We start from the raw sequence: 19282 nt of genomic DNA on the forward strand, positions 1-19282 counted from the left end.
AACAGTACCTCATACATAAATGTTTATGTGAAACACTTCAGTCATAACTACTCACTGAAGAGTAACCATTGTTCAGAGGGAAAACAGACTAAAAGTGCTATTATTCTCCCTCCCCCACAAAAAAATCTGCAACAGAACCTGTGCCATTATTTTGAAGTGTGCATGGATGGAAAATGATTACCACCAGATTTCTGTAAAGCAAGCTCTTTTTTTAATCAACAGTAACAATTTCAAACTTGTAAAAAGCACATTCAGAACAGAAGTTTAAATAAGACCATCAATTCATTCTGAAGCTGACTACATACGACTGCAGCACACAAAAAACTCAGCCCATTTTGTATCCTGACCCCAATTTTGCATAAACAGAACGTTTTCCTGTACATTCAATATACATATACTATTTTTATCAATATCTTCAGAGTTATTTTAAGCAGCAAAATTTACTCAAGAATCCCTGTCAAAGAACTCATATTAAAAGTAAATTCCATTCGTTCTTACTTGGGTTCATGACTTCACATATTACTTGCCAGGAATGATCCACCAATTTCCATGGGACTTCATTCCAAGCAACATTTGAGAACTAGGGTGGCTGCCACATGCTTAAAATATTTTATGACCCAGACGCCACCACATGCTAAATAAACCCTATTGTTCAAAATCTTTATAAACAGAAATTTGAGAAATGTCCCGACTGGAATGGATTGAAGTAGGAGATGTGGTATTACTGATATACAAACGCAATTATTCACTCTGGCTGCCTATGACAAAGTTGTCTTTTGATTAGAACGTAAAAATGTTAAGTTTCACCCCTTATGAAACTTTTTTGGTACATTAATAATTACACAGACCAATTTTTTTAACCTCATGCAAATGACTAAAATGTTCATAAAATGTTTTTGTATAGAAGTGTCACTGAGATTTTTGGGAAATGCTTCAAGTGAAAAACGAGGAGACTGCTTAAGGTATAGCAGTTTTCTTAGGCTAAGCCTTCCAATAGTAATAAATGCACCAAATTAGTTCCAAACAAGATACAAACTTAAAAAATGTAATTTTCTAGCGAGAGCTCTGATAGCACCATTATCTTTCAGTAATCTCAGAGTACAACAAATAGACTGCAATGATAATTGTGCAATGCAGAGGTTTACACAACACATTTCAATCATTTTTTATAGTTCTCAAAATTTCCATGGTGAAAAATGGAAAAGAAAAGTAAAACAAAAATTGAGTTAAATTGAATTCTGTTTTAACTAGTGGTCTCCAGCTCACAGTTCCAACAGAAACTTGTCAAAAGAAATGTGGCACAGAATCAAGTTAATGAACAATACAAGGATTAGCAAAGGCCTCTTGTACCACTGACGTACCTAGTGAGGGGTTCAAGGCAAGCAAATACCCCAGGGTGCCACACCTGCAGAAGTGGTGCTGCCTTCCTCCCCTCTCACTGCTGTCCTTCAGAGGGTCTTTAAAGTGCACTTCTGCTTTTTGCTGGAAAACTGGAAGTGACTGTTAGGCCTTCTGGAGGCCTCAGAAGGCCTTCTGAGGGCCCCCTGGTTGGGGTCATTTAACTTGGAGAGAGAGGCATTCTGCAGTCCCGGCCCAGGGGGGCACAGGGGACACTATCACCACTGTCTTGTTCTATGATGGGGGACGCAATGAGGACTCAAGTATACATTCATGAATATATTACACAATTTGCTTGCCTACACTTAGTATTGTCCCATGAATATAACCAGAGTTGCGATTTCTGCAAGTATTAATAAATCTATTCCACTATCATAGCAGCAATTAGAAAAGGTTTAACAAGTTACATATCTCCTCGCAAATAAAAATATTTCAATCAAAATATAACTAGTCAATTTTTTAGTTTATATTAGTCATTAAAATATCCCAAATATTTTATTTATATATAATCTCTAAATTAGCAAACAGTTTTAATGAATAACAATATTTCACATGTGAGCAAGCTGGTCTCAGCATAAAATACAGGAGAGAAAAGGAAATGGAAAGACCAACTATGCTGTCAGATTGTTATACCACTATATAATCTGGGCTTCACTAACCACCTGATAATAAAACTTTTGGTTTTTACAAATTCCAGTTTGAACCTGGATACAATAACTTGTAGAGAGATCAGGTGTCTCAGAAGCAGGTTATTGTCAAAATCAATTTTAAGACGATGCGATTCTTTTGGCTTGCAGGATGTAGCCTTTGGATTTGATAATTCCTCTGCTCTTAACTATGACTGAATACCGTAGAAGCCACAGCGGAGTCCATTCATGTGCTTGGCAATCTGGAATACTTTCCTGAAGAGCATCTTGGAAACTTGATTCATAAAGCAGTTCTAAAGTTAAAATAGGGACATCAGACAAGGACCGTTACAGTATTTTCCAACAATGGCAGAATACCAATAATTCTTTATCCAAGTGATTGGATCATTCTTCTGAAATATATTCTCAAAATTATAGTAGGTTATCCAAAACAGCGAAATCACCCTGGATAAGAGTGCTAGTTATGAATTTCAAATGCCTTAATGCCCCACATACTGAAACTGGGTCTAGTTCAACAAGGCAATTTGTTAGATGACCTCACCTTTCGGATCATTATGAGTTAAGAGCTGGATATCAAATTCTTTTGCAAATGCAGTCAAATCTGGTGGCATCACACAACAAGAAGCGAGATTCACCTGGTTACTGCTTGGTTTCACCTATTAAGAAAAAGCTTTTGTTCAGAGGTAAGACAGCAGTATAATGTTTGCCTTTCATGTACAAATGTTATGTTTGGAGGTCCTCCTCTAGGTGCATCCACCACAGAAAATGAAGCATGAAGCAACCACAAAGAGGATTTTCTCAGTCACTCTGACCCCCTTTTGAAGCATTCTCACCAGGGAGGCTTGCTTGGTACTCAGTTTTATATCCTTTTAGCACTAAAGCTTTTGCATTTCCTCAAGCTTTTAAGGCATGGCTATTCCGACGGGCGGACTTCCCTCAAATGAGGAGGCTGGTTAGAAGGAGGTTGAAAGGGAGGGTAAAAAGAGTCCAGTCTCTCCAGAGTGCATGGAGGCTGCTTAAAACAACAGTAATAGAGGCCCAGCAGAGGTGTATACCGCAAAGAAAGAAGGGTTCCACTAAATCCAGGAGAGTGCCCGCATGGCTAACCAGCCAAGTTAGAGAGGCTGTGAAGGGCAAGGAAGCTTCCTTCCGTAAATGGAAGTCTTGCCCTAATGAAGAGAATAAAAAGGAACATAAACTGTGGCAAAAGAAATGTAAGAAGGTGATAGGGGAGGCCAAGCGAGACTATGAGGAACGCATGGCCGGCAACATTAAGGGGAATAATAAAAGCTTCTTCAAATATGTTAGAAGCAGGAAACCCGCCAGAGAAGCGGTTGGCCCTCTGGATGGTGAGGGAGGGAAAGGGGAGATAAAAGGAGACTTAGAGATGGCAGAGAAATTAAATGAGTTCTTTGCATCTGTCTTCACGGCAAAAGACCTTGGGCAGATACCGCTGCCCGAACGGCCCCTCCTAACCGAGGAGTTAAGTCAGATAGAGGTTAAAAGAGAAGATGTTTCAGACCTCATTGATAAATTAAAGATCAATAAGTCACCGGGCCCTGATGGCATACACCCAAGGGTTATTAAGGAATTGAAGAATGAAGTTGCAGATCTCTTGACTAAGGTATGCAACTTGTCCCTCAAAACGGCCACGGTACCAGAAGATTGGAGGATAGCAAATGTCACGCCTATTTTTAAAAAGGGAAAGAGGGGGGACCTGGGAAACTATAGGCCGGTCAGCCTAACATCTATACCGGGTAAGATGGTGGAATGCCTCATCAAAGATAGGATGTCAAAACACATAGACGAACAGGCCTTGCTGAGGGAGAGTCAGCATGGCTTCTGTAAGGGTACGTCTTGCCTCACAAACCTTATAGAATTCTTTGAAAAGGTCAACAGGCATGTGGATGCGGGAGAACCCGTGGACATTATATATCTGGACTTTCAGAAGGCGTTTGACACGGTCCCTCACCAAAGGCTACTGAAAAAACTCCACAGTCAGGGAATTAGAGGACAGGTCCTCTCGTGGATTGAGAACTGGTTGGAGGCCAGGAAGCAGAGAGTGGGTGTCAATGGGCAATTTTCACAATGGAGAGAGGTGAAAAGCGGTGTGCCCCAAGGATCTGTCCTGGGACCGGTGCTTTTCAACCTCTTCATAAATGACCTGGAGACAGGGTTGAGCAGTGAAGTGGCTAAGTTTGCAGACGACACCAAACTTTTCCGAGTGGTAAAGACCAGAAGTGATTGTGAGGAGCTCCAGAAGGATCTCTCCAAACTGGCAGAATGGGCAGCAAAATGGCAGATGCGCTTCAATGTCAGTAAGTGTAAAGTCATGCACATTGGGGCAAAAAATCAAAACTTTAGATATAGGCTGATGGGTTCTGAGCTGTCTGTGACAGATCAGGAGAGAGATCTTGGGGTGGTGGTGGACAGGTCGATGAAAGTGTCGACCCAATGTGCGGCAGCAGTGAAGAAGGCCAATTCTATGCTTGGGATCATTAGGAAGGGTATTGAGAACAAAACGGTTAGTATTATAATGCCGTTGTACAAATCTATGGTAAGGCCACACCTGGAGTATTGTGTCCAGTTCTGGTCGCTGCATCTCAAAAAAGACATAGTGGAAATGGAAAAGGTGCAAAAGAGAGCGACTAAGATGATTACGGGGCTGGGGCACCTTCCTTATGAGGAAAGGCTACAGCGTTTGGGCCTCTTCAGCCTAGAAAAGAGACGCTTGAGGGGGGACATGATTGAGACATACAAAATTATGCAGGGGATGGACAGAGTGGATAGGGAGATGCTCTTTACACTCTCACATAATACCAGAACCAGGGGACATCCATTAAAATTGAGTGTTGGGCGGGTTAGGACAGACAAAAGAAAATATTTCTTTACTCAGCACGTGGTCGGTCTGTGGAACTCCTTGCCACAGGATGTGGTGCTGGCGTCTAGCCTAGACGCCTTTAAAAGGGGATTGGATGAGTTTCTGGAGGAAAAATCCATTATGGGGTACAAGCCATGATGTGTATGCGCAACCTCCTGATTTTAGGAATGGGTTAAGTCAGAATGCCAGATGTAGGGGAGAGCACCAGGATGAGGTCTCTTGTTATCTGGTGTGCTCCCTGGGGCATTTGGTGGGCCGCTGTGAGATACAGGAAGCTGGACTAGATGGGCCTATGGCCTGATCCAGTGGGGCTGTTCTTATGTTCTTAAGCTTGACAACCTTTTAGAGTGCTGGTTTTATGTTGTTACAGCGCCTGTCATTTTTCTTGTATTGTTTTTGCTTTATTCAGGGCACAATCCTCGCCCACTTTCCAGCACTGACATAAGCATAATGCAACTTTGAGGTTGGAAACAAACATTGCCCTACCTTGAGCAGGCCTCCGTGACTGCCCCCCAACTGCAGGATACAGCACATGCCCCACTGGCACAGCTATGCCAGTGCTGGAAAGCTGGTTAGGACTGTGCCCTGATAGTTATAACTGTTAGAAGCTACCCTGGAAATATTTGTATATATGGGATATATATTTGTAAAATAATAAATAAATGATTGTACATTCTCTAAAAAGATTTGGAAAGTTCCTCCACAATTTAAAAAAATCTATAATTTTCTTCATGTATCAAACACAGAGGTGAAGTTTGCTAACTTGCTCAAAGTAAGCGGCAGCTGCCACAATTATTCCATCCATAGTGGAAAGATCACTGAAGTATTACTTCAGTCCCTCTGCTTGGCCACAATGGATTAAATCACCCAACCAGCCGTACATGTTCAATGATTTTGCGCTTGTGATGCACACACATCCTGGTCATCCCTCTCACTTCCTGGAGTGTCCAGGGCTTGTCCCTTCATTGTGTGGGGGTGGTACATCTGCAAAAAAATAGGCTTAAAATAGAGGCTTTAAAAATAAAACATCTTAAAAATAGGCTTATCAGTACATGGAGATGGACAGGGTGGATGAACTGTGCCCCCACACACTGAGATGAATTCCCCCCAGACCAGAGGTGCTAGGGCATGTACATACTGGGAGAATGCATACCTTTTAGCATGTAGGCCTTGTTGGGTGATGTAAATATTTTCCAAGCCAGCCTAATACCATGTTTCCTTTTCTAGGCAGGGTTTCTTATTTCTAATACAAAGGTGGAAGGGTCACACTACATCACTGGAAATTTAGCATCAATTATATCAAGAACAGAGCGAAAGAAAACATATTGTATTTCATGATGACTTTCAGCCCTTTTAGTCTGTTAAGAGAGATTACACATAGCTCTCTGGCTTTCCCAGCCTATCAATTCTGTGTTGATAATTAAGCCTGATTTGATAAGCTATGCAGCTAAATATAGCAGCAACAAAAAAAGAAAAGTTGTTTCAGGTTCTCTCTTTTGAACAGCTTGGCTCTTACCTGAGCCCACAAGAACAGCTGCTCCAACAGTGTTTTATCTAGATCAGAAGTTCCTATGGCAACAATCTTTTTGTTTTGAACTAGGTTTTCAAGCTCTGCCCAGTAAGGTTGCAAGTACTCTAAGGAAACATTAATTCCATCTTCAGTTGGAGGCGGAGCAATGATCACTGAATCCAGTTGGTCAACACCAAGGGCAGAACAAGCTGAAAACAGACAAAAAGAGGTTCATGCCTGAGCAGGACAAAAATTGCAAAGGTGGTAAGAACACACAACAATTCACTTGAATTCATGAGCTCTTCCATTTGCTTGCAGTGCAATCCTATGCTACTCAGAAGTAAGTTTCATTGTGTTCAATGGGGCTTCTCCTCAAGAAGTGCATATGGCAGTGGTTCTCAAAATGGTGGGCTGCAACCTACCAGGTGGTGTAAAAGTTCCCCTCTCCCTTTAAGGAGCAGGGGAAGGGGGGAGGCAGCGACACGATCCCCAGGATCGTTTCACTAAGAGAGGGTGAGCAGGGTGCTTTTACTCACACAGGGCTGTAAGAGCCTGCCTTCCGCAGGGCTCCCTGAGGGTTGGAACATTCAAAAAAAACAAGAGCAAAGCACTTCTAGTTTCCAGGAGGTGCTTTGCGAAACTTACTCACCCTGCAAACACTTACTTAGGGAGTAAATTTCCCTAAAAGTTTGAGAAACACTGGCATATGGGATTGCAACCTTGCAAAATGTTGACATCTGCGAATCCATACAGTCAACTTTTAACTTTTCTAAACAATTCTTTATGGGAATGTATCTGTACTTCACCATACAAAAGGTACAGTGGATGGAGACAGTAAATGTCAGAAAGACACAAAGTACTAGCTGAGTTCTTAATAAATTCAATTCTTTCAATCACAGCTGTGGTTACAAATGCCACCTGGTATATTCCGTTTGGCAGGATATCCACAAATCCATTTTTATTTTCAAGGCGTAAGATTGCTTTATTCTGCTCCTAAGACAACTTCCAACATTACTATATAGGGAAACAAAAAAACCCTCATTTTTTCCCCTGTGTAGTGTGCTTGTAAACTCTACTGTTTCACAGCAAAGCAAGTTACAAAGTCTGATTTCCTTCAGTTGCTAACAAGCTTGCATTTGTTTCTGCAGGATACAAGTGCTACAGGTTTCACCATCTGCCAACTTCAGTTCAAAGACAGTAATAAAAAGGTATGAAGGTTGTTAGATTTTGACAAATTCACCTTCAGTGAAAACATCACTGCTTTAGAGTAAGAGCCTTTAGGGAAAAACTGCAAGAGTCACCCAAATTTCAGCCTTGAACTTACTCATGCTGACTGCCTCGCGGATTGATGAAGAGTTTGATCCCGCAATAAACAGTTTTGCTGAAAATGAAAAACCAGAGTTAAAGATAGCACTTTACTGAAGCAAGTGGACTGTTCAATGCAGCATGGTGAATAAGTGAGCCTCTCATGAAGCATCAGATGCTTCAGATACTGGACCTGGACAAATGACCAAACGGGGTGTGCAACCTAATTTTTTTTACAACTTATGGGCACTGACTAAATTTTACCTGTGAGTTTGTATATGGGGATGGGGGGGTCACCCGAGTACCTTGAACTTCCTTTTCCTGGTCCACTGTTGCTTGCCCACAATATTTGTTTTTATTTTACTTCCAGCACTATAACAGTGGTGTCTGTTATTTTCAGAATATACGCTTGCATTGTCTTAAGGCTACGAGATTATCACACATATGACTGAACAATGCATGTAACCAAAGCAGTACCAAACATCTTGCTTCAGGCAGCGCCCTCTTTACGAAGACAAGCCAAACAAAGGCTACAGTCCTAGACATACTTACCTGAAAGTAAGCCTCACTGAAAACAGTGGGCTTACTTCCACGTAAATACACATATGATTGGATTGTCAGCCAACCAGTTGACTAATTAATAAAAATGATTGTCCATTTAGTGAAATTTAATTTTTGTAGGAGGCACAATGCAACCTTTTAGCTGTACCGTTTTGCACAAGTCCTAAATTCTGCTGGACATTTTCTCTTATGCTTTTTCTCACCCAATTCAACACTTTTGACAGAACCACTGTATATTCAAGATGCTTGCTCCTTAGGGCAGAGCCTGCTCTCAGATCTCTCTTATGCCTAGCGTACAACTGAATTTACCTGAGACTTTCAATTCTTCCCTTTCTTCAGAATTGATCTTTTCTATTGCTTGAGCAAGAGTACACTCCAAGATTTCTGGCATCTCCTGCAAACACACGACAGTAAAGGCCAGCATTTCATTTCTTTTCACACATTACAAGCAGCAGAAGAGACATCAGCATAGCCTTTTACCTCTGAAAAGGCACGTTTTCAAATGTTGAAAAAGCAAAATTGTCAAATGTGATATAATTGCCAAATGCAGGAGGGAGCAGCCTATTCAAACGATTAATGCAGCAATTGTTTGATTTTTGAAAACACAGAAAACAAGACATGGGGGCACAACCTAAACAGAACTGCAGGAAAAACTCAGGCTGAAACAGGCACAACACAAAAAGGGGCTGCAATATGCTCTTTGGCTACATAGACAACTGGCTTTTAAAAGTGGACTATTAGGCAAACATATCCGTGAGCTCATCAGTCTTGCCCTCCCTCCTTCACCCAATGTTGCCACTTCCTCTTCATTCTCTACTTAGGGAACTAAACAAAATGCCCTAAAGCCATGCGCTTGAGACCAAAGTCCTGCCACACACTGCCATCTCATTGGTTCATTTTCCCCAGTGAGAGGCAATGCTATTGTGCTAGAGAAGGGGGCAAGGGAAGAGCTGTGAGCTTCTGGTTTTTGGCTTGCTGATACTCATCTGACAGTTCTGTTTTGAAAGTGGACTTGCTACACTGTGAGCATGCAGTAAGAAGACACCTCTGTTTTCTGCCAATCCTATCCCCTTAAGGCAGACCTCTTCCTGTTCTGCAGGAGGGAGCAGGGAAGTTACCATGCATGAGCTTCCTTCCAAATGCACTAGCATTAGGTTACAGTACATTACGCTTGTTTTCAAAGTACAATCTACACATTTATATAATCCATATACTGCAACTAACAAAACAAATGTCTTAAATATTGTGATGGCTGAATTTCATTTCACATATTGGGCCATGCAAACCAGGCAACTTTTTGGCTACAAATTTGTGGTCCAATTTGATGGTATGTGGCTGTAGATAACAACCCAGGAACAGGATTACAGTTTGGACAAGTCTAGCTGCGTTTACTCTCAAGTGAGACACTCCCATCTTTTTTAGAGTCTCAACATGAAGATCAATGCCTTGTACAAACATGGAGTCCTTTTCTTGTCTCACTGTTGGCAAGGGGGAACAGAAAAGCCCTATGCCATGAGCTCCACTTGTGATTCATAGGCTCCAAGTCTTCATTTGTAAGAACCTATGTTTCTAGATGTGAACATGCACGTACGTGAACATGCCCGTACCTTGACCTTGCAATTGTGGCCAGCCCCTTTTCAAGCTAGGACACCCACACCATGGCAGATTTTGGCTGCCATGTGTACAAGCCCACATCACACCACAGGTTCCTACAAATAACACTGCTGTCCACTTACGAGCCCTGATGCCTGGGACGCATGCAGGAGTTATTACCACATGTATGAACCTGCCCCAATGCTGGCAGCATCCAACCCTGCCGACATACATTTAACAGCAGGTGTGACAAGAGACTTGTAAACTCCCAAGACAAACAAGCATAACCAAACATCACATCACCACTGTGTGCTCTTGTGTCAGTAAGATTCTCTGTTATGTACTAGAGCAGCCATTTTCAACCAATGCACCATGACACACCAGTGTGCCATGATTGGTGTGCTGTAGGAGTTTGGGGAGGGTCATTTATTAGTAGGGCCATTGGGGGATGTGAGCCCCTCAACAACAGCATGGTGTGCCTTTTCAACTGTCAAAAAACTGATGTGCCTTGAAAATTTTAGTACCTTGTCAGTATGCCATGAGACAAAAAAAAAGTTAAAAATCACTGCATTAGAGGATCTTAATTTCCTCCAAACAGCCAGCATGGCAAATCAAACTTAAAGACAGAGTATTATGTTGAAGCGAACGTGATCAAAATTCCTATAATTTATGCAAGTTAAATTCCCAGAAGCAACACAAGACTTTCCCATGAATGCTTTCTTTTCTCAACCACAGCCAGGTTATGCAAGAGACAAATGTGTCATTTCATTAAATGAGTCTGTAAGGAAATATGCAAGAGAAGGGACCTCTTACCTGCATTACATCAGGGCTGATCTTTGAACTCCATTCATTTAAAGTTTTCTGAATGCAGTCCCGAAGCTACAAAGCAACATTTTCATTACTGATTTAACACCACTTTACTTGGTATCTGCTACACAATAAAATTCAAGAGATCAGTACAGCACAGTCTTACTTCCCCTTGTTCACCTACCCCTCATTCTTCCCTACCCCCTTCATCACTCTCATCTATATAAAAGTACAAAACAGCATACAGGTGCAGCCTATTTATCCATGGATTTTTTATCTGCAGATTTGTCTCAACGGGAATGGGGGGGTACTGAAAGTCACACACACCTTTGCCTCCTTTGCCCTTTGATGGCACAGGCAGTGAGGTGGAGCTCTCTGTCTCACTCACACACACACAGGGGCAGGTGTGGTAGCAAGAGAGGGGATTGCTTTAAAAAACCCAGGAACTGTTTTCCCAATTCCCACCCCCCCCCCAGATGGTGCAGGCAATCACCTACCCAAGCAGGCCTTCCCACCAAGCAAAGCATGAGATTTAGCCTACAATCCTCTCCACACTTTCCTGGGAGTAAGCCCCATTGACTGGAATGGGGCTTACTTCTGAGTAGAAATGCATAGGGCTGGAAACTTAAAAGCCAGCATTCTAACTGTGAAAGAAGCCAGGCAGCCAGCAACAGGAGCGCTGAGTACAGAGGGGAGGGGATTGAGAACAACTGCCTTAGTTTCCTTCCATCCAGAAGTGTCCAGCTGCAGCCTATTTGTGTAACTCTATGGAATTTAGCACAACGCTGTTTTTGTTAATTGCACCGAGTCACGGAATGGAACTAACGTGGGTAAATAGGCTCCATCTGTACTTTCCCTTGAACAATGATACAGTATAATTTAAAAAAAGCAAGCCCACAACACAAGTTTTTCCATAGCCTGCTTACACAAGCTTTCTCTGCTTATAAGAAAAGTGAGTATCTCACATGACAATACCCTGGGCATCAAAATGGGACTAAAACAAAAGGGACTCTCCAGGTATGTGACAATTCATGGAAGGAGGGAAACACAGCAATTAAATAAAATCATCCAAGTTGTTAATTATTAGCCAGAAGGCACAAAGTAATTGGATTCCAACAACTAGCAATGGTTTGCTGTGCTCAGAGCAAGGAGAAGGAGGACAGCTGAGGAGAAAGGAAGATACACTGTGAAATGTAAGCAAAGCACTCATTTGCTGTCTTATCACACGGCCACCTGTACCAATGGTAGGAATTATTTTCATTTTAGATGTTTCTCTCATTTAGAACATAGAAAGTTGCCCACCTATCACAGGGCCAGTGACTTGGCTTAATGCGTCTCACATTTCCTCTTCTGTCTCAACAATTTTTATCAGGTGACATACATTGCAGAAAGTTAGTGGGGAGCCATGGGCAGAGTGTTGGGCATGGATGGAAAAAGCTCAGGTCCAAACCCCACTCACCGACAAATGTTACATATTGGGTGGCCTTGGGCAGGATACTCTTAACCTAGCCTTCTTCACAGGGTTGTTGTGAGAACAAAGGTGGAAGAAAGGTGCTATACAGTGTAATAAAACTCAGTCACTTTTCAGGGTTCCCAAAAATGCTGCTGTCATTGGAGGCAAGTGAGAACTGATAAAGTCCCAGTGTTGCCATAACAGAATCCTAAAATATAAACACATTCAGGAAGCTTAAAACACTGGAAGTTGGAAGAGAATGACACATTCTTTGGACCTGTTTCTCCAATTCTTTTGGCTCCTTAACCCAGTCTAATGTGATCTACTAGATCTATTATATTCATGCCCATCTCAGAATCTATATGGTTCATCACTATGTTTGAAATTTACAAAGTATACACTTGGAATCTCTTAATACTTAAGGCACTACTAATCTGTGTTTAGTTATCATAAGTATGGATTCTTACTTAAAAACACGAAGCAGTGCTTTGCTGTGTTGATCTAAAACTATTTCACCTAGTTTTGCATTCTGTCTGCACAAATTCCAGCAAATAGCAGGCCATAAGAGGTCTGCTAGAAACTTGCTAGTTGCCCCATAGCAGACCACTATCTTTGTGCTGATCACTTGCTTTTTACATATCCAATAATTCTTCCTTCATGTTCAGTACAGATGGAACCTTGGTATCCACTGGTTTGACTTACCACTGAAACCAAGGTCCACCTTTAAATGCCTTGCAACAAGGGAAAAAAAGCACCAAAATCCAATTTCCTACCTTTGTGCTGTTAAATAATAATTTCATTCCACTAGATTCCATTATTCACCTCATCTAGTGGTCGAATGCGGTATAGTGTCTATACCAATGCATTCTGGGGTGACAACAGAGGAGCAAGAAACCTGCAAGTGGGTCTTTAAAGCTATTTTTCCACTTATTTGGTATCCACTGATTTTTTTTTAATCCACTGGGTTTCTGGAACAGTGGATACCTAAATCAGTGGATACTGAGATTGAACCCCAGTGGATAGCAAGGCAAAATCTATAACAAATTATGTGTCTCTGCGTAGGTTCTCTGTGTTACTGTGGAAAATGAGGATGTAACCTATTTCACTGTTCCTGTTTCACACCACTGCAATCTAAAAATGGGGCAGGTTGAGGTAACTGATAAGATCAATGAACTTTTCTCTTAAAAAAATGTAGAATAGTTTGGGGTTCAGGCCTAAGCAGATGGCAACAACTACTCTAAAAATAAAATGCTCCCTTGCACATTATAGGACAAGACTAGCAGTGGCAAGCAAACTGCCTTCCAGGGGAACGTGTCCACCATTTCTGATTTTCACATTGAGAAACCCCAGACTGAAAAACACCAGGTTACAAACAGTGCAGTGGTTGCATGGATTGTTTTCTTTAAGAATCAGAAAGCAAGAACTGATGCCTCTGGCAAGATATAGGGTGGAGCTGGATGAGCATGTTTTAGTCATGTCATGAGAATGACAATCACTTCTTTCAAAGAAACAACATACAGGCAGTGCAATTAGACAGTTCTTCCTTTATCCTTAACACCTCATTTATTTCATTACAAGTCTGGGTTGGCATTTAAGAACATACAAGTACAAAACAGTCAAATAATGGCTGTAAGGTTGTGAGCAGCATTCTATGCATGCACCATATATCTTAGAAATTCTGGACCAGTTCTGATCTCAGGGCCTCCACTGAGGCAACCACCCAGTGGCAGGGGAGATGGGAAGGGTCAAGGAAGAGAGATGCTGTTGGGGCACTGAAGTCACTAGGGACAGCAAAGGCTTTCTTTTTCATGCCCTTTTTTGAAAAAAAAGTTATTTTGTATGACTAGTCATTTCATGTCAGCCTGTTTTTATGCATTTGCCAGTGCTTGGTTTGGAATGATACATTTGTAAACACCACACAAATGGACAGACAGACTTTCTATCTGTGTGATAGCTTAAAGGGAGAGGAAGAAAAGGGAGATTCATATGTTGATGGCTGGATAAATATTTTTCTTTTTTATGCTCTGTACTGAAAAGTAAAAACATGTCCAAAATTATAGACTCACAAGACAAAATCCCCCCAACATGTCTATTGTAAGGGCACACCCACCTTTCTTTTGAATCAAACTGTTCCTTTCCTTGCTTTTCAAGCAGGCTACTGGATAGCTGCCAAACATAATTTTGTTACTACCCTTGAATGGTATGGAGCCTATAGCTCTCAGAACAAGGGTTTACAATCCCCATAATCTATGTCCTAAAGCTAGGTAGTTGGCTATATACTTTACAAGTCAAAGCTCGTCTCTACAATAATAGTAAAGAGAAGTAAGCGGATTATACAATAGGTTAGCAACATAGTTTTCTAAGAACCACTGTTTTCAAACAACCTGGATTGAACTTCTGCTACATACCCATGGTGACTTTTGACAAGAAAAAACGTCCCTTATGGTTTGTGCATGGGACAATCTTATTATTTGCTTACATCACAGAATTAGTGATACACCTACAAATGCTCTCCGCAAACACCAAGATCTATGGCAGGAATAGTTATTTCTGCCAGGAAAAAGTGTAAAATTGGAAACATCTTAATTCAGGATGAAGAAAGATGAGAACTTTAGCTGCTGCAGGGCATTAAAATATTTTGCCTTGTGGCACACAGCAAGAATCCACCTATTCATTTTCTGGTAATAAGTCACCTGAGATGCACAAGAACATTTGCCTAGCACAAATCTGCTCAAGGAGGATTTAACAGGTTTTGTAAGTCATAAGAAAATTATGAGAATGAAATGCACTTTAGGCAGTTAAAATAAGAACATAAGAACAGCCCCACTGGATCAGGCCACAGGCCCATCTAGTCCAGCTTCCTGTATCTCACAGCAGCCCATCAAATGCCCCAAGGAGCACACCAGATAACAAGAGACCTGCATCCTGGTGCCCTCCCTTGCATCTGGCATTCTGACGTAACCCATTTCTAAAATCAGGAGGTTGCGCACACACATTATGGCTTGTACCCCGTAATGGATTTTTTCTCCAGAAACTTGTCCAATCCCCTTTTAAAGGCGACCAGGCCAGTCGCCATCACCACATCCTGTGGCAAAGAGTTCCACAGACCAACCACACGCTGAATAAAGAAATATTTTCTTTTGTCTGTTCTAACTCTCCCAACACTCAATTTCCGTGGATGTCCCCTGGTTAGAGCACCATAACAGCACTAATTGCCCCTCTGGGCCTTACTGGCAGGCAATCTGATCATATACTGCGATTATAAAAACTAGATTCCATTCTGCAATTACAACCAGGGTGAGGCAAGCAAGTTTTGTAGATACATGCCACAATGTGGTTCAAAGTACTCAGATTTCAGTGCTAAACTGGAATTATATTTAGCTAGGGGGCCGATGAGATAGGTTTTTAAAGGGAATCTTTCATGCTGCAAATATTACTCTGAGCAGTCAAGCAAAACTTGACATCTATGTTTGCCTGTCTGTCCAAATCTTAGGGCCCAATTCTATCCAACTTTCCAGCACCAATGCAGCCAGGCCAACGGGACACACACTGCATTCTGCAATGGAAAGGCAGTCACAGAGGTCACATAACATTTATTCCCTTACCAAGGGGCTGCATTGTAGCTGCAATGGAGCTGGAAAGATGGATAGGACTGAGCCTTTCATATGTCACGCAAACTTTCAAAACTGCTCTCCTAAACTCTATAGTTGCTAATAAGTTGTAAATGCACTTGCAGCTTAACAATTAATGTTGAACAAGCTGTCCTAATACTAACCATTATAAATTAGATATTTGAAATTAAAAACCAAAGTTGTGCATTTGCACAGAATTTGCATAGATCATAAGATAAAACTAATGGAAACAAAGAATGCTCCTGCAAAAAAAACCAGCATTATAGGTAACATTCAGCAATTCACCTCTCAAATTCACATTAAGGCTTTTTAAAAAACAAAAAACAAAAAAACAACAACTAACAACTCCCCTTCCCCCAAATTGGAGGAAAATTTATGCTGACTCCTATAAAGAAGAGTAATGGTTTACAATATTTTTAAAAAGTTCTGGCAGATAATCCTAATTCACTATGGTGTTTGGAGGAGTATAACACAGTAAAGCAAAACAAAATTGCACATTAAGTTTTCTATATTGAGAGTGAAACATGGGGAAACTACTACACATCCATTGAAAGAACTCTTTCATAACATTGAAGCTACTAAAAGGAAATCTCAGAGGAGGTTAGAGAGCCTTGGTCCTAAATCACATGCTCTCCAGCCAAAGAGTGAATATGGAAATCAAGACCGGTAAAGTTTCCTTTCACTTCTACCCCATTTCAAGGGGAAATATTACTACCTGCTCTTGATTTTTGATCTCTTCTCAATGCTGCAAGAAAGTTTTTAGAACAACATTTTGAATTAGAAATATCCTGTTTCTTTTCAACTAACAGATGCCACTTTTTTTTTAATGACTATAAGCCAGTGGTTCCCAAACTGTGAGCATGGCTTCCTGGGAAGCTGCAGAAACCAGCCGGGGAGCCACAGAATCCTTGTGAGAAACCTGCCACCCCATACATTGTATAGGACTGTAGCCCTAACCAGGAGCCACTGCCAATGGTCCAGTAGGTCAAGGGAGCCGTTAGCCCCAAAAGTTTGGGAACCACTGCAGTATGCTATGGAAAAGCAGTTTGTGGATCTTTAAAATAAAATCTATAAACGAAACACCGCAAACTCAAGAGCACTGTGTGTTGTCAATGCAACTGGCATTAGAAGGTTAAGAGAACAAGCCTTCCCCAGTAATTATATTATGGGATAGATCACAGGTTTCTTCCCTACCATCCAGTCAGCTTCGAGAAGGGGGTGACAATTAAAGCACTGGCTTTGACATTGAGAGCCCAATCCTATGCATATCTACTCAGAAGCAAGTCCCATTATAGCCAATGAAGCTTACTCACAGGTAAGTGTGGACAGGATTGTAACCTTAGCGTCCACCCCACCCCAGGCTTTCTCCAGGCACCTCTGAGACCACCAAAAAAATGTCACTTGGTACCAAGTATTTTTCTCACATGTCCCAACAGAGACTGCACCATACTCAGGGTGACCAGATCCAGTGGAGGGCAGAGTGGCTATACCTTTAACCAATGTATAAAAATGTATAACCAATGTACAAAAAAAAAAAAAAAAAAAATATAGAAGAGGGCATTTGGGCAGGTGCAACTCAACATGGAAGGGTTTAAAAAACAGAACATACCCAAATTCCCTCTTCTATACATTGGTTAAAGGTATAGGCACTCTGTCCTCCAGTGGATCTGGTCACCCTGGGAAGGCTGGGTGGACCCCCACCAACCCACCCAGGCTCTGGTGCCTCCTCCAGGCTCACCTCCTCGCTGGGGGTGGCCGGGCACTTCTTCCGCAGGCGGCCCCAGTTGAGCAGGTTGCCCGTCTGCAGGTTGAGCGTGCCCGCTTGGCGCAGCAGCTGCCCGGCGCTGCCTTTCTCGGTCCCCATCCTGCCGCCGTCCGGGTCTCGGTCCTCCTCCGGCTGGGCAGTAGCTGCTGCTGTAGAGGAGGAAGCCCTCGTGCTGGCGAAGGCGGCTGCCTGCTTCGAATGGAGCGGAAGGATGGAGGCGGCTGGCTGGCTGCTCCGGCGGGGAGGATGACTAAGCAGAAAAAGTGCTTCGTCACGGCGCTCGGTCACATGCCGCGGGAGACAATAGGCTGCGGGGGAAGCGATGCCAGGAGGGGAGCTGGGGCCAGAGGCAGGCAGGCAGGCACAGCACGGTGGCTCGCTGACGGTGCAGAGACTGGGACCCCCTCACTCGTACGGATCTCACCGACCGCTCTGCTCCCTGACGCACAGAATTACAGCCCTACAACAGAGAGCAAGGTCTTCCTAGCAGTACGCATGCTCGTGCTGTGACAACACTCACCCGAGCTGTGGGGAAGGCAAAGCTTTTGAACAGCGCTCTCTGCCGGGGGCTTCCCACCTGGCCGATCCCTTCCAGCCCAATCTTGGAAGTAAGCCCCATTGACTCTAATGGAACTTACGTCTGAGTAGACATGGATAGGATTGGGCAGTTCCTCTCCCTCTCTTTCGCAGCCTGCTCAGGCTGCTCTTGGCATCTGGTGGAATAGGCTCTGCGAAAACCCACGCTTTTGTACAAGAAAAGACATGTTTACTACTACTAGTAGTGCTACTATTAGTAGTAGTTACTAGTAATAGTAGTAGTAAACTCTCTGGGAGTTACCCTAATACGGTGACTTTCAACCTTTCAACACTGGCAATGCACTAAGGGCCCAATCCTATCCAACTTTCCATCACCGGTGCAACCATAATGCAGCCCTGAGGCAAGGGAATAAATGTCCCCATACCTTGAGGAGGCCTTGTGAATGCTTCCCCATCAGAGGATGCAGTGCATACCCCATTGGTACAGCAGCACCAGCACTGGAAAATTGGATAGGATTGGGCCCCATTGGTTTTTTGACCATTGACAAAAAAAGACCATTGACAGGCCCCATTGTTCTGTCGATGGGAGGCTCACATCCCCCAGTGGCCCTAATAATAAATACCCTCTCCCAAATTCCCATGGCACACACGTTCACAGCACACCAGTGTGCAACTGTACAGTGGCTGAAAATGACTACCCTAATATAACAGTTTAGGATTCAGGCCAAAGATATAATGCTGTGCACAGTTTCTTGGGAGTAAGTTGCATCAAGCCCAGCGGGATGTATTCCCACAAATAAACAAGCAATAGGGTCAGGCAGCATATGAATTAAGTCTTGGAGGTGCTGTATTTTTCAGGGTGTTGTTTTGTTAACTGCAACAGACTCCCCATGGCTAGAGTTACCAGATATTGTACAAAACGGGACAGAGTATACCTTTAAAGTCATTGCTGCCCAACGTTGCATTATATCCCAACAGGGGTAAAATGTGTACACTTATGGGCTGGGCACTTGTGGGCTGGACAGGTGCAGCTCAACATGGAAGGTTTAAAAAGCTGCAGCTATCAAAATTCTGCCTTCTCTACAGTGGTTAAAGGTATAGGCACTCTGTCCCCTTTTATATCTTTTATTCCCTTTAATATCTGGTGTCCCTACCCACAGCTGCCTATTTGATAAGGCCGGTGCAGCTTGTGA

At 42.6% G+C, this 19282-nt stretch overlaps 1 protein-coding gene across 1 annotated transcript; it reads right to left on the minus strand.

Annotated features, from left to right (window-relative positions):
* Positions 1-188: 188 nt before the first annotated feature.
* Positions 189-18004, minus strand: GCLM (glutamate-cysteine ligase modifier subunit). The gene is made up of 7 exons (XM_066624873.1): positions 17526-18004; positions 10709-10774; positions 8612-8696; positions 7761-7817; positions 6443-6645; positions 2587-2701; positions 189-2338 (listed from the first exon to the last, which is right to left on the minus strand). The coding sequence occupies exons 1-7, from the start codon at positions 17649-17651 to the stop codon at positions 2166-2168; spliced, it is 825 nt and encodes a 274-aa protein (XP_066480970.1). The 5' UTR covers positions 17652-18004; the 3' UTR covers positions 189-2165.
* Between the last annotated feature and the right edge of the window lie 1278 nt (positions 18005-19282).

This window comes from Tiliqua scincoides, chromosome 4, assembly GCF_035046505.1.
Source record: "Tiliqua scincoides isolate rTilSci1 chromosome 4, rTilSci1.hap2, whole genome shotgun sequence".
In the NCBI taxonomy this organism is placed as follows: Eukaryota; Metazoa; Chordata; class Lepidosauria; order Squamata; family Scincidae; genus Tiliqua; species Tiliqua scincoides.